At 34.8% G+C, this 15,015-nt stretch overlaps 1 protein-coding gene across 1 annotated transcript in view; it reads right to left on the bottom strand.

The window, feature by feature from the left end:
- The window catches only part of CERT1 (ceramide transporter 1), a gene marked incomplete at both ends in the record, with an annotated part of 85,868 nt that overhangs the window by 44,625 nt on the left and 26,228 nt on the right, over window positions 1-15,015 (bottom strand). The window contains 1 exon segment of the mRNA XM_084233717.1: window positions 13,887-14,003. Within this exon segment, the coding sequence (XP_084089843.1) occupies window positions 13,887-14,003 (117 nt within the window).

Genomic DNA, 15,015 nt, shown 5'->3' with positions numbered 1-15,015 from the left:
ATATATTGTTTATATAAGGTCCTACTACAGGAAAAGATACAATTACACTAAACTACTATCAACCTCCGTATTCATTAACTATTTGAAAGTTAAAGCATGCTGCATTGGTATAGCTGTAAGAGAGTTTTTTGTTCTAGCATATACTTGTTTTGAAACAGTAAACTTGAAGAAATACAGAAGAATATGAAAATGTGCTTTACGGTAAAGAAATCTTTAATACTAACTTTGCAATATGTATATTACATATTACGTGCTTAATATTATTTCCTCTGAATTCACCCACAAAGACATGATATTCCTTGATTATCTGTACTCCAGGAATACTTATATAGGGGAATATAAATAAAAAAGAAGCCAGCAGCAGATATAACAAAATATCAGCAATTTCCTTATTTTATAATTTCCTTATTTTATGGTTTGTCCTAGAATAAAGGGCAAATGCATGTTTTCTTTTAGAAGACATTTCATAGGTATGGAATAAAAGATCATAATTCCATTCTTTTTTATCTAACTGCAAAGGAATTAATTCTTTTTGAAGCTGCCTTAAATATCCCAGTAAGAGTAAAATTAGGTTTAGTATGTTTAAGTAGTATTCACAAGATTGTTAGATTGTTAAGATGATATTTGGTCAGGGTACCTATACCATTAACTTTTCTCCGCAAGGATCCTAAGAGAAACACATACATATAAAACAATGGCTGGCAAATGAACATTCTTTAATACTCTGGGGTTTTGCCTCCAAACCTAAATTTTCTACATTCTTACGGGGCAGGAGAGATATTGATATCTATATCAAACATAAAAGATATCCATAACTTATTGTTGAGTGGAAGAAAAGCTACAAAACAGTATGTGAACTGTAAGAACTGTGGTATAAAAAAAATCAAAAGAAATCTTTATCAAGGATAAACATTTGTGATTTCTATGTGTACTTAATTTTCATTTTTGTAGTTTTCAGTTTGTTGCTGTTTGATTTATAAACAATATCACTTCTATAAAAACAGAAACAAAAATTAGGAGAACACAGTTTTATTCTATAATTAGAAAGGGTTAATAACTAAATAATTGTAAAATTTCAGTGAAATGAAAATCTACACATTCTACACATGGAATGTACATTAGTACAATCTTTTGGAAAGTAACGTGGCCATATACATATATAAAAGTGCTTATATGCTTAAATCTAGCAAATCTACCTCTGAGACTCTTGTAATTGAACTGCAAAAATATATTTTATGTAGGAAGACAGTATATACTAAATGCAAAAAAATTTTAATGCTCTATAGGTCTAGTAATAAGCAAATGAACACCAAAGTTACAGTACAATAAAATATTAACACTGTGTTAAGGAAGAAAGGTTGTAAATGGGAAAAAAAAAAAAAGCCAGGATATAAACTCTGTACTCTATAACTTCTTTTGGGAAAAACGTCAGAGAAACTGTCTAGGCTATAAGGATGAGGATAGTTTTTTATTTATTTTCTTTAAAGAGCAAATACTATTTTTTAAAAAATCACCTGAGGTGATTTTTACCTGAGGTAAAAATGAGAATTTTTATATCTAACTTTATAAGGAAGTTTTCTTTTAAGAGGGTTGACTGATGATTTATTTATTATTCAATATGCATTCGTGAGAAAAAGTTGAAATTAACTAGAAATAGGAATTGAAAAAAATTGAGGTTATTCTTAGAATTACGTTACCACTCAATGATCGGTGTTCTTATAATCCATTCAATTTCTTTTTATGCAAAATAGAAATAACATCTACACTGAAAGGCTTCCAGGATGGTCAAATGATAACACTGCCTAATTATTTTTCTACCCCTCTCTGGATCAAACTGAAAAGAAAAAGGGGCTAGGAAATGAACAGTGATAAAAGCATAAACTATCAACAATCACATCTTGCTGTCAAGTAGATGGACTTACTATGCGACTGAAAAATGAAAAGAATTGTCTACAGTTAGGATAACTTTTAAACCTATAGGACCATTTGTTTACTCTGCTACCTATTATTATTCCTAATCCATGATCATCTGTCATTAATTTCTTAATATCAAACAAAGCCAGAATATTTACCAAAGAGTAAAGATAACATAAGCAAAATCTTTTTAGACTATTATTGGAAAAGAGTTGTTTGATGAAAAAGAGCCGCTTTATGTTATTTGATTTTCTTTTTTAAAGATTTACTTATTTATTTATACAAGCACTGGGTACAGTCAGAAGCGCGGGAGGGTAAGAGAATTCACCAGAGCAAGAGTGGAAAACAGAACAGGCAGACTGATGAAATACGCTGCTGAGGGGAGCAGTGGTCACGGCAGGAGAGGTCTGTTGTGCCATGTGGGACCCTTGCCCGGCGGCCAGGGATCAAATTGGCACTGCAGAGGCTGCGGGAAGCTTCCCAGCACAGCGCTCAACTGCTGTACCACCAGGGGAGGCCCTGTTCTTTGATTTTTTTTAAAGAAACATTTTCTCTCAAGTAATGTCCAATATACTCAGCAAGTTAAAAATTAGAAAAGAGTTTCCACTGTTGTCAATATGCATAAGCTATGCCACCCACTATTACTTTTCCACATTAAATATAGAAAAAGCAGAATTTCATCTGTTCCAATGACTGTAAGAAATCTTTCCTCCTGATTAAATAAAAACTCAAATATAATTTTGAAACATTGTAAAAAATGACTTTTACTATTTAACTTCATATTCTTTGATATTCTTATAGCAACAATATGGAATAGTAACAACTCCGGATATCTGTTTTTCTTATTTAAGGAAACATTTTACAAGCAAATTACAGACTAATAAAGAACAGTGAAGCAAATTAAAATTTAGTAATATTTATCTAAATTGTTAGTAGCAATTAAGTGGTAGCATTATATAAATTTGCAAATCTGGTAAACTCTATACAAAATTATCAAATATGTTACAGAATTTTCAGAACATGTGTATTTGTGTAATTTGCCAATCTTACTCTATTCTTTAAGTACAAGTAAATATACAATTATTTTAAATGGAATGAGGGTGGCCAATTCATATTAACCTAGAGTGAAAAGGCATTCAAATTTTCTTAAAACCATCACTTTGGGAAATGCCAAGAGATTAAGGTAGTTAGCAGTACGCGCTGAAGATAAAGAGAGGCCAAAAAAAAAAAAAAATACGGAAAGGCCATGATAAACCAAAGAAAAAGAAAGTAAGAGTAGGATGGTGCGCAAGAGTTATTAATAAATAGTAATTATAACGGAGAGCAAAGAAAAAAAATGAAACTAAGTTATATTAATTATAGTTAGAACAGGTGATAGGAAAGTAACTGAATTTTGTAGCACTAAGAACAGTTAGAGCTCATTCCTGGCTTATTTTGCCCAGGAAGGGCATTCGAACTTTTCTTGGTTCCTGGCAATATTCCCTTTCCTCAGGGCAACATGGGTTGGCCTCTACTCCCTATAACTTAAAATGCTTAATTACAATGAATGGACATACATATGAAATCAATACTTACGACAACTCAAAATTTCCTTCTTTATCTGATCTGAGCAGACAATTTTGTTCATATTTAACAGGCTTTGTAAAACTGTTTTCCAAAGTGTTTGCTCCCATTTATACCTGATGCTCCACATCTCCGTCAAAACTTGGTATAGTATTTTTATTTTTTAAATTTAAGCCACTCTGAGAGATGTATGCTGGAATCTCCCTGTGGTTTATTTTATTTTTATTTTTAAAAAAGATTTATTTATTTATGCATACAAGAACTGGGGTATAGGCCAGAGGTGCTGGGGGCGGTAGTGGCAAGAGTATTCACCACAGACAGAATGGAGAACAGAACATGTGGATCTACTGAAATACACTGCTGAGGGGTGCAGTGAGCAAGATAGGAGTGATCTGCTGCACCATGCGGGTTAGTTAGCTCCCAGGCCCGGGTTGAAATTCATGACACAGTGGCTGGCAATAGCTTATTACACTGAGACTTTAACCCCTGGGCCATCAGGGAAGGCCCTCCCTGTGGTTTAAATTTGCATTTCCACATGGTTAATGGTATAAAGACCGCTTCCTATGCTTATTATCCATTTGGATACCTTCTTTTAAAAAGTACCAGTTCAAGTCTTCTGGCTTCAAAAAAGAAAGAAAAGAAACTATGTAAATTTCTCTTATTCATTTCTGGACTGTCTTTTTGGGTAAAATGTCAAGTTTTATCTGTTCAAAGGGCTACATGGTTAATAATGATCAGCTACCGAAATATCTTCTTCCTTCACGGTTTCATGAAAATCCTCTGATTTCTTCTACCATCTCAGTAAAAGATAAACATTTATTACTATTATTTTTTTAATTTTATATATTTTTTACATCATTTTTCATTTTTGCACAATGTTCGCATCTTCACCCTGGTCATAGTCCCCACACAATACCCACCCCGACTTGTTTTGATCCCACTCCCTCCTCCCCGCTCGGTTGTGTGTCTCTGGCCCATAGTTGCTTGTTGATTTTGATTTTGATTTTATTATAATTAGTCTTTTTCCTGGTCCCTTATTTAGCTTTTCTAAATTCCTTCTATGAGTGAGACCATCCAGTATTTTTCTTTTTCTTTCTGGCTTATTTTGCTGAGCATGATCCCTTCCAGTGCCATCCACGTTGCTGCAAATGGCATGAGTTTATGTTTTTTGATTGCTGAGTAATATTCCATTGTGTATATGTACCACATCTTCTTGATCCTGTCATCTATTTTTGGGCATTTGGGTTGTTTCCATAGCTTAGCTATTATAAATAGTGCTGCTATAACATAGGGGTGCAGGTGCCCTTTTGAATTAATGATTCTGTGTCCTTTGGGTAAATACTAAGGAGTGGAATTGCTGGATCATATGGAAGCTCCATCTTTAGTAGGTTAAGGAATCTCCACACAGCTCTCTATAGTGGTTGGACCAGTTTGCACTCCCACTGGCAGTGCAGGAGAGTTCCTTTTTCTCCACATCCTTGCCAACATTTGTTGTTGCTAGATTTTTTTTTTTTAAAGATTTATTTTATTTATTTATACAAGCACTGGGTACAGTCAGAAGTGCGGGAGGGTGAGAGAATTCACCAGAGCCAGAGCAGAGAGCAGAACAGGCAGACGGACAAAGTACTCTGCTGAGGGGAGCAGAAGGCATGGCAGGAGAGGTCTGCATGCCATGTGGGACCCTCTCCTGGTGGCTGGTGATCGAACTGGTGCTACAGAGGCTGTGGGCAGCTTTGCAACCCAGCACTCAACCGCTGCGCCACTGGGGAGGCCTTGTAGCTAGATTTTTTAATATGTGCCATTCTCACTGGTGTAAGATGGTATCTCATTGTAGTTTTGATTTGTAACTGGCTGAAAACTATAAATTATTGGTCTTTATTCCCTCTTTTCAAGAAGTTATACTTTTTTTTTAAAGAGGAATGTATTATTTATTTATTTGTTTGTTTGTTTGTTTATACATGCACTGGGTACAGTCAGAAGCGTGGGAGGGGAGAGAATTCACCAGAGCCAGAGCAGGGAGCAGAGCAGGTAGAAGGATCAAAGTACACTGCTGAAGGGAGCAGTGGGCAGCAGGAGAGGTCTGCGCGCCATGTGGGATCCTCCTCCGGTGGGCGGGGAGCAGCCGGGGATCGAACCGGCGCCACAGAGGCTGCGGGCAGCTTTGCAACCCAGCGCTCAACTGCTGCACCACCGGGGAGGCCCTCAAGAAGTTATACTTTATTAAGAATTTAGGGGGCCTCCTTGGTGGCGCAGCGGTTGAGCGCTGGGCTGTGAAGCTGCCCACAGCTTCTGCAGTGCCTGTTGGATCCCTGGCCACCGGCGAGGGTTCCACATGGCACGCAGACCTCTCCTGCTGTGCCCACTGCTCCCCTCAGCAGTGTACTTCGGTCCTGCTGCCTGTTTTGCTCCCTGCTCTGGCTCTGGTGAATTCTCTCACCCTCCTGTGCTTCTGACTGTACCCAGTGCTTGTATAAATCAATCAATCAATCAATCAATCTTTAAAAAAAAGAATTTAGACAATGTAAGGAAGTGCAAAGTGCAGCTGTTGGCTCAGGTGAATGCAGTAAAAATTAACAAATAGAAAATTTTAAGAGCCCTTGACAGTAGAATTATTTTTATTAGAGAACACTAAGAAAATAAAGAGGGTCAGTACTTCGTTTTTCCTGTTTAACTTGACTAAATTCCAAAGTGCTGGTAGTACAACACTAAAGTCAGATAGTTTTTTTTTTTTTTTTAACTGACATGTATGGCTTATCATAAATAATTTAGCAATTGACTCCCACTATTAAATGAAAAAAATCAAATTCCTGATCTTAATAAGAGAAATATCCAGAGACAAAATTATTTTTGGGAATTAATAGAGTTCCGTTGTATTATTTAAAAAAAAAAATTAAAAAAAAAAAGAGTTCCGTTGTGATTCTAAGCACTTAGATTTATCTACAACTTATCTGAGAAAATGGCAGAGCCCTGACTACTCTTACAGCTTCCCTCAAAAATTAAAATTCTTAAATGTGAAGGAGAAATAAAATTTGATTCCATCTTCTTCCATGCTGTCATATGATGTAATTAGACAAATGGAGAACTGGTTCTAATCTCCTAATTTTATGAAATTGCTTTACAGAGTATACACTAAAAACAACATTTTCAAGAGTTATATTTGCCAATTAAAACATAAGGCTAAGTTTATATGATAATCACTTATAAGGCAGATAATTAAAGATTATCTGTTAAGATTTTCCAACATTGTAGCTGGACCAGATAATATGACCTTATATGACCTTGACATGTACAAAGTCCTAAGTAGTAACAGGAACATTCTGCCACATAGCTGTTAAAAATAGTTTCTAGTAAGTTTATACTCAATTTAAGGCAAAAGAAAGTAAAAATAAGCAGAAATTGCTAATAATAGAAAAAAAAAAAAACCCCAATCAAACTGACACTGAGATACCAAGGGGTAGATGGGAGTAGGGAGGGTGGAGCAGGGGTTAGAATGCATATGGCAACACAATTTTTAAATGATCTTCAAAGTGAATGTGGGCATCATTAAGGTGACCAAACAACAAGAATCTTTGGTAAGACACTTTACACCCCACTAAATTTCAAGTAAAAGATCCTTTCAAAAACTGTTTTCCACATAATTTTTCTCAGATAGAAATATCTAATCTTCTCAGGTTGAGAATAAATTTTCTGAAAGCATTCATGGTGCTTCAAATATGAATTAACGGGCCTTCATAAGGAGAAAGAACAAAACTGCAAACATTAAATTGCAAAATAAAGGCCGGCAGATCCCCACTGTATCTGTAAAATAAACATCTTTAAAAGTTACCATTTGGAGTCTTCCTCCCTAATGTGTACTTTCTTATGACTCTTCAAGGCTTAGATAGCTTACAAAATGTGGGCAAAGTCTGTGTGGCCCATCACCACCAAAATTTCAGGATCTACTAAGGTTGCTTCCTTATGGAAATAAAAAATGTTATGATTACCACAAACTGTCCGAGTCCAAACTTTCCAACATAATTGCTTATTTGCTAGTGCCAAAGGAGCCTTCCTGCTATGGTTTTTGTGTGTTTTTGAGGGGTAGAATGGTGGGCTGGCAGAGAGCATTTCTTTCTTTGCAAACAGAAATTATATCTAGTAAGAGCACATGTATTGTAATTGTGTAAGATTTTAGATATAAAACTATGATTTAAAAAAACAAACAAGCATCAACAGATGGTTTATCACACTCTTTAAACTATAATTACACAGAAAATGCCCAGAGGTCCTCTGATAATACATCACAGCATCTTTATTATAAAAATAATAGTTAAAAATTCAAATAAAAAGACAATGATTTTCACTTTACATGAACACAGCTTTGACTTTCAAATAATTTTCACAAACATCATCATATTTAACCTCAAGACAATATAGGAGATGGTTAGGATATTAAAAAAACCAAAACTGTCTTTAAAAATAATTCATTTTGTACTGTCTGAAATCCTATGCAGTGAACTCCAGACAATAAAGTCAGCATACTATCTCAAAATCAATCTATTTCAATACTATTCTGGAATACATGTGCCCTTCCTATATTTTACGTTGAAAGAGAATTTTTGTATTTAAGAATGACTTCTGAAATATTTTTCTTCCCCAAGGACGACTGTCTCATGTCATACTGAATTATGCAGTGAGAAACTGAGAAAATTTTAATCATATAATCATCTTTCTAAAACTTTGTTTATAGTGAGCAAATTATTCTAGAATGAACAACAAAGAGGATAAAAACAACAGAGCTGTAATTATAAAGCCTACTAAATTTCTGTCAGTAATCTTTCTAACACCAGCCATGAAGATTAAAGGAAATAAATCCAAATATCACAAATTTTCATTGATAAAAAAATCTGTTCTATGATACTGTATATTATTTCCATTGAAAAAATTTATGTGTTCAATGTTTTTGCTGATTACTACAAATTTGTATCATCTGAACCTTTAAGGAGTTTCTGTTTTAAAATAAGCACTAGCGATATGAAGAAAATAAAAAAATGAGAATATTTTGATTCAAGAAGCTTATGATTCAACTCAACAAAAAACATTTCACAGAAATACATACTTAAAGGATGGCAGAAGTGCTTGCTGGCCAAAAGTTCTGGTTCGTAGGTCAGAAAGACCTGGGTCTGAGTGCTGGCTCACTTTACCAACTAACTAGCAGCTTGACCTTGGAAAAGTTACTTAATTTGTGTCTGTTTTCTATTCTGTAAAAACAGGTTAATAATGTTAACCTCTTAAGACTGTGAGAGTGAAAATGAGATAAATATGTGTTTATCACCATATTGGCCATCAATCCTCAAAATACGTTAGCTAATCATTACCACCACAATGACCTTATTATTATTATTGAAGAGGTTCTCTTAGATATAACTCCTAGTGTGTGTGTTTGCGAAACAAATTAATACACAGAAGTTATTAAAATGAGGATACAGACTTCTGGGAAGGAAAGAAGAAAAACCTCCAATTCCTTCTAGAGCTTGTCTTAACAAAGGCAAAAGGCAATGAAAGCCCAATCGATGGTATCAGAAGTTAAAAAGACAGGTAAATTGTTTCAAATATCCTGTCCAATTATCCTAAAAACAGGTGGTACAACAATGAAGTAACTATGAACTGAATAGATGGAATGATGGGAACCCAGGATATCTCTGAAGCACAATACTCTTAGTTTATCATATCTCTAGGTTATTTTGCTTGCCTGCTTGTTTTTGTTTTGGTAGCAGTGTTAGAGGTGGGTGCTGGGATGGAGAAGTACACATACTACATACTGCCTGCCATCTTTCTTCCTTTAAATAACTTATCAAAGTCACACAGTTAGTAAGAGTAGAGGACTGAATCCATTATTTGTCAGATTCCTCAGTCCAGTACTCAAACACTAACCAATATAATATAATGCTCTTTTTGGCAATCCATGGACAGAAAGTCAAGCAGTACACCTCAGATGATACACTCTAATCTGCAGGGGATAGCTTACTTAAATATTTTTAAACATTCAAGAGTCTACCAATAATAACTGACAGAAAGCAGAATCTACATAAAATTGAATCCTAAGAAACAGTGAGATAAAAAGTAGCATAGTGTACGCAAGTTACTTAAGTTTAAGCTAAACTTCAGTTTCTTTTTCTGTAAAATATGCTTCTTTCACCTCTCAGAGTAACAGGGAGAAAATAAAGCTCTCAAAGTATACAATAATTAGTACTTGGTGATCCTCAATAAACAGTACCCCCTATCATCCCCACTACGATTTGCTATTAATTCTGAATATCAATACGGCAATGCATGTTTAAATAGTAAAATTACTAAATCTAGGTTCCAGTTCAGTATTCTTCAATGCTACTGAAGAATGAATCAGGAAACATTTCCTCACTATCTCCCTATTCCCAGAATAAGAAAGAAAAAACACTTTGCTGATTATGATTGGTGATAGCATCTAACTTTTCTTCTTCCTATATGTTTGGTTAATAATTCTAACAATTTATTTTTAAGATTCAATTTAAAATGTCACTGATATATTTATTTGGCATAGATCACATACTTTGCTTTGCACATTAAAATAAAGTATTATAAGAATAATACAATGATTTCTTCCTTGTCTAAGAATAAATTATCTTTAAAAATCAAAAGGGAAAATTCTATACAAGGTATCTAGAAACCTACTTAAATCTCTCCGAATCTGTTATCTCAGCTTATGTGCACTGCTCTATGACCCAAAGATTGTATCTCCCTACCTTTTTTCAAAGATTGATTTTTATTTATTTATGCATACAAGAACTGGGGTACAGGCCAGAGGTGCGAGGGTGAGAGGATTCACCAGAGACAGAGCGGGGAGCAGAACAGGAGGATTGATGGAAATACATTGCTGAGGGGAGCCGTGGGTGAAACAGGAGAGGTCTGCTGCACCATGTTGGTAAGCTCCCTGACCTGGGATTAAACTCGTGCTGTGGTGCCTGGTGATAGCTTGATAGCGCTGAGACTTTAACCCCTGGGCCATCAGGGAGGCCTGCTGTATCTACCTATTTTTCAAAGATGCAAAGAAACCAATAATATGAAAGAAATACAGGCTTCCTGCATTCCTTTTTACCAAGGAGAAAACACAAAATGAGAACTTGTCAAGGAATTCTGGTTTGGCTTTACTAAAAAAAAAAAAAATCAGCAAAATAAAATATGTTTAATTAAGGGTAAAGAAATCAAAATATACAAACCTCCAGTTGTAAAATAAATCAATCCTGGGGATGTAATATATAGCATGGTTATTAACTACAGTTAATAATACTGTACTGTATATTTTAAAGTTATTAGGTAGATCATAAAATGTCTCATCACAAGAAAAAAATTTTGTGATCGTTAAGGTGACAGATGTTAGATTACTGTGATTACTTCATAATATATACAAATATCTAATCATGTTGTATATCCAAAACTAATGTTGTATGTCAATTATATCTCAAATGAAAAAAAAATACTGTACTATTTGAAAGTTGCTAAGAAAGAAAATATTACAAGTTATGAAAAAGAAAAAAGTTTGTAACTATGTGGGGTGATGGATACTGAACTTGCTACAATAATCATTTTGCAATATATACATTATCACATCATTATATTGTACAACACCTTAAACTAATGCAATGTTATATATAGTCAATAATATCTCAAAATATCTGGAAAAAAGATTAAAGAGTGCTTATTAAAACAGGAAATAGGGCCTCTCCTGGTGGCACAGGCGGTTGAGCTCAGCGCTGTGAAGCTGTCCGCAGCCTCTGCAGGGCTGGTTCGATCCCGGCCAGCTGGCGAGGGTCCCACATGGCGAGCAGACCTCTCCTGTCGCGCCCAGTGCTCCCCTGAGTGTATTTCCTTAGTCTGCCTGTTCTGTTCCCCGCTCTATCTCTGGTGAATCCTCTCACCCTCCCACGCATCTGGCCTGTACCCCAGTGCTTGCATAAAATAAAAAAAAAAAATCTTAAAAAAAAAAAAAAAAGGAAAAATAACAACCCCGAAATTGAAATCAACTGGGTAATAAGCCTTTAAAGATCATCTCAGTTAAAAACACAGAAATCAGTCTTACCTAGTAACATTTTTAATGAGCAAGATGGCTGCCCTGACTAAATACACAGATCAGATCACTGTCCTTGTACATTTAGTCACTCTCAGGGAATGTAGAACTATTTATCTAGAAACCACCTGGTATAGGTTAGTAACTTTGTGATTCCAAAGCACTTGCTTTTTCCACTATATATAACAAATGGAAAAATGTATCAGTCACTCTAGTAACTTTTTTAATGTTATTTATTTCTTGTAGGCACTAAGAAGAGGTAGATGTTCATGTTCAAGGTCACATGTCATACATGGCAGAGGTTGTAGTGTTTGGATCCATGCCAGTCTGGCTCAAAAGCACTGGGGTTCAGAAATTCGAGGCAATCTCTCTCAAGTAACAGAAAAGTTTCTGGTTTTCCCATTTTTAGGTCCTTTTCTGAATAATACCAAGACAATTAAGATTCACAACAATTTTAAACCAATCTAATACAAAAGTTAAAATGGGGGAAAAAGAAAGGCATCATAGCCAGTTTTCTATGGTTGGGAAAAACTCATAATCATAATCAATAATAAAGAAATAAAAGCTCCTACAAGATCAATATCAAGAATAATATGCCTGTGTTAGCCCAAGCCAGACAGGTTTTTCTTGCTTATGTGTATATGTATATGTGTATGTAGGTGGTTTTTGCCTATTCAATAACTAAAACAGGTGTTTCTACTACAACTCTGCGAAACCCAAATAAACAAGTAGAGACAAGTATGTGAATAAGTACAAGGTTCTTTTAAGTCACACTCAGGAAAAACAGGGTGAATTTATAACTTTCCTTATTTCTTGTTTTACCTTGAATCACTGATTTAGTTAATGCAGTTTACTCCATAGCAGAAATCAAAGAGTAGCTTTAATTATAAGAATGTAGCTTAAAAATTTATATGAAATTTTCTAAAGGCTTATTATAAGATAGCTCCATACTTACAAAAATTAAATAGACTTGTTTTAATTAATGATTAAAAATACATATCATAGCAAATTCCCTTAGTGGAAGTCAAATGTTAAAAACAGAATCGTGGTGAATATATATATGTGTATTAAAAATATAGAATGCGGGCCTCCCCGGTGGCGCAGCGGTTGAGCGCTGGGTTGCGAAACTGCGCGCGGCCTCTGCGGCGCCGGTTCGATCCCCGGCTGCTCCCCGGCCACCAGAGGAGGGTCCCACATGGCGTGCAGACCTCTCCTGCCGCCCGCTGCTCCCCTCAGCAGTGTACTTCGGTCCTTCTGCCTGCTCTGCTCCCCGCTCTGGCTCTGGTGAATTCTCTCACCCTCCCGTGCTTCTGACTGTACCCAGTGCATGTATGAACAAAACAAACAAACAAACCAGCAAACAAATAAATAAAGCATGCCTCTATAAAAAAAAAAAAAAAAAAAAAAAAGAGAAAAAAAGGAAAAAAAAAAATATAGAATGCTCATTATCAAAACAGATTAACTCATGCCATTTGCAGCAACATGGATGGAGCTGTAAGGGATTATGGTAAGCAAAATAAGCCAGAAGGAGAAAGATATCAGATGGTGTCACTTATATGTGAAATAGATACCAAACAAAGGGCCAAAGGTAAAAATTAAAATCAACCCTTGGAAGCTGACCATAGACCTGAGGTATCCAGGGAAGGAACAGAAGGAAGCAGGGGGTGGGGAAAATGAGCACAATGGACTATAGCAGAGAACTACAGGTGCTTTGGTGGTTAAGAGAGCTATGGTGACCACACCTGAGGACAAATCCTATACTGTCAAATAACTAACAAGGATGTAAAACAACAGTACTTCATCATTACTACTACTACTACTACTAACGTAATAATGGACTTAAAATAAATATGAATCTAATAGTTTCCAAAAAATAAAATCATTTCAAATATTTGTTAGCTATATTATTTAATTGTTATCATCCAAATAATGTTTAACTCTTTAATAACACAAGTTACATCTCAAGATTTTCTTTCTTTTTTTAGAAATATGACCTGGAGAAGGTATTTAATAATCCCCCCCTTAACAGAAGTAACATTGTATTACAATGTTACATAAGTTTCAGATGTGTATCTCTTAGACTTAACATATGTATAAACATCCCATTCTATCCTTCATCATACCACTGTCCCCTCTGTCCTGATTAACTCACTCCAATTTCCCCTCTCTTTCCTTTTAGTAACCACTAACTGATCTTACAGTTGAAAAATTCATTTTTGTTTTATTTAGTTCATCTGTTTTTTTCTATATGCCAATCAAGATTTTTTTTAAGGGATCCCACCAGTCTCTTGTTTAGTCTCTATGGACAAGTAAACAATGGAGATCCTACCTTGTGTTGTTCAATGGCATCTATCCATTGTTGTCTGTGATCTGGATCTTGAGCACGAAGATACCAAACACTATCATTTACACTAATATCAAATCGACATTCATCAAAATCATGAGGCTGTTGAGAAAAAAAGTAGAAAAAGAAAAAAAAAAACTAATTATATTCTTATAAATGTTATACCCTACAACAAAAACATGAAAATAGCCATTCTGGTTGGTGAGAGACTATTTTTCTATTCAACCTTTTTGAAGATGTACATCTCAGATAGAAGAGCACAACATGGGCATAATTACCAAAAACTAAGTTTCATTTACCATTTCAACAAATGACTTGACATATAAACTACAAACATATTTTAAGAAACAGTTAATATTTTTCATCAAATGCTTTTGAGTTAAACTAGTTGAAACACCACCAAAGGAACAATTTAAAAGGGGCCAAAATAAATTTTAGGAAAGACATTTACTACTTTTATTCTACCTCTAGTATTTGAATAAAATTTTCAACATGAGTAACTTTATTTCATTAAGTTTGATAGACAAGGTATGTAATATTTTATCACAAAATAATGGTAACATTTCCTCCCAAGTATTTCAAATTAACTTCTAGGATTTTACATGTCTGTGACAGGCAGGAGAGCTTGAAGGAAAAGCAAAAACAATAAAAGCATTACATCAAACCTAGATTAGATAGAAAAAGGAAACTGCCTGCATCAAAATGTAAACATTTAGTGAAAATGTAAACTTTTGGTTCCATGCTTCCCATTCTTCTTAAGAATACATTAAGCGAATATTTTGTATCTTTGTTCCCCCAAATAAATGAACTCAAATATAACAGGATCATATCACATATACCACTTCTTCCACTGGACAGAATACAGTAAGTCAATTTCCTCTCCCGTGAACAATCTTAGCTTTAGAGGAGAAAGAATCCTCTCTGGTCAATGTAATAAATTTATTAAGTAAACAGTGCCTCTATTCTATTTTCAGGATTTATTATTTATTCTTTCTCCCCTTTAACAGCATCAATCCTTTATCTCTTTATCAGTTTATTTAGAAAAAGAATGTAAGGTAATGCTACAATGTTATTTAGCTTTGAAACAAATCACTTTTAAGATTAAGACAGCAAA

The sequence above is a fragment of the Talpa europaea genome, assembly GCF_964194135.1.
Source record: "Talpa europaea genome assembly, chromosome: 5".
In the NCBI taxonomy this organism is placed as follows: Eukaryota; Metazoa; Chordata; class Mammalia; order Eulipotyphla; family Talpidae; genus Talpa; species Talpa europaea.
Note: the sequence above shows the minus strand (reverse complement) of the source record. Positions and strands in the feature narration are given on the sequence as shown.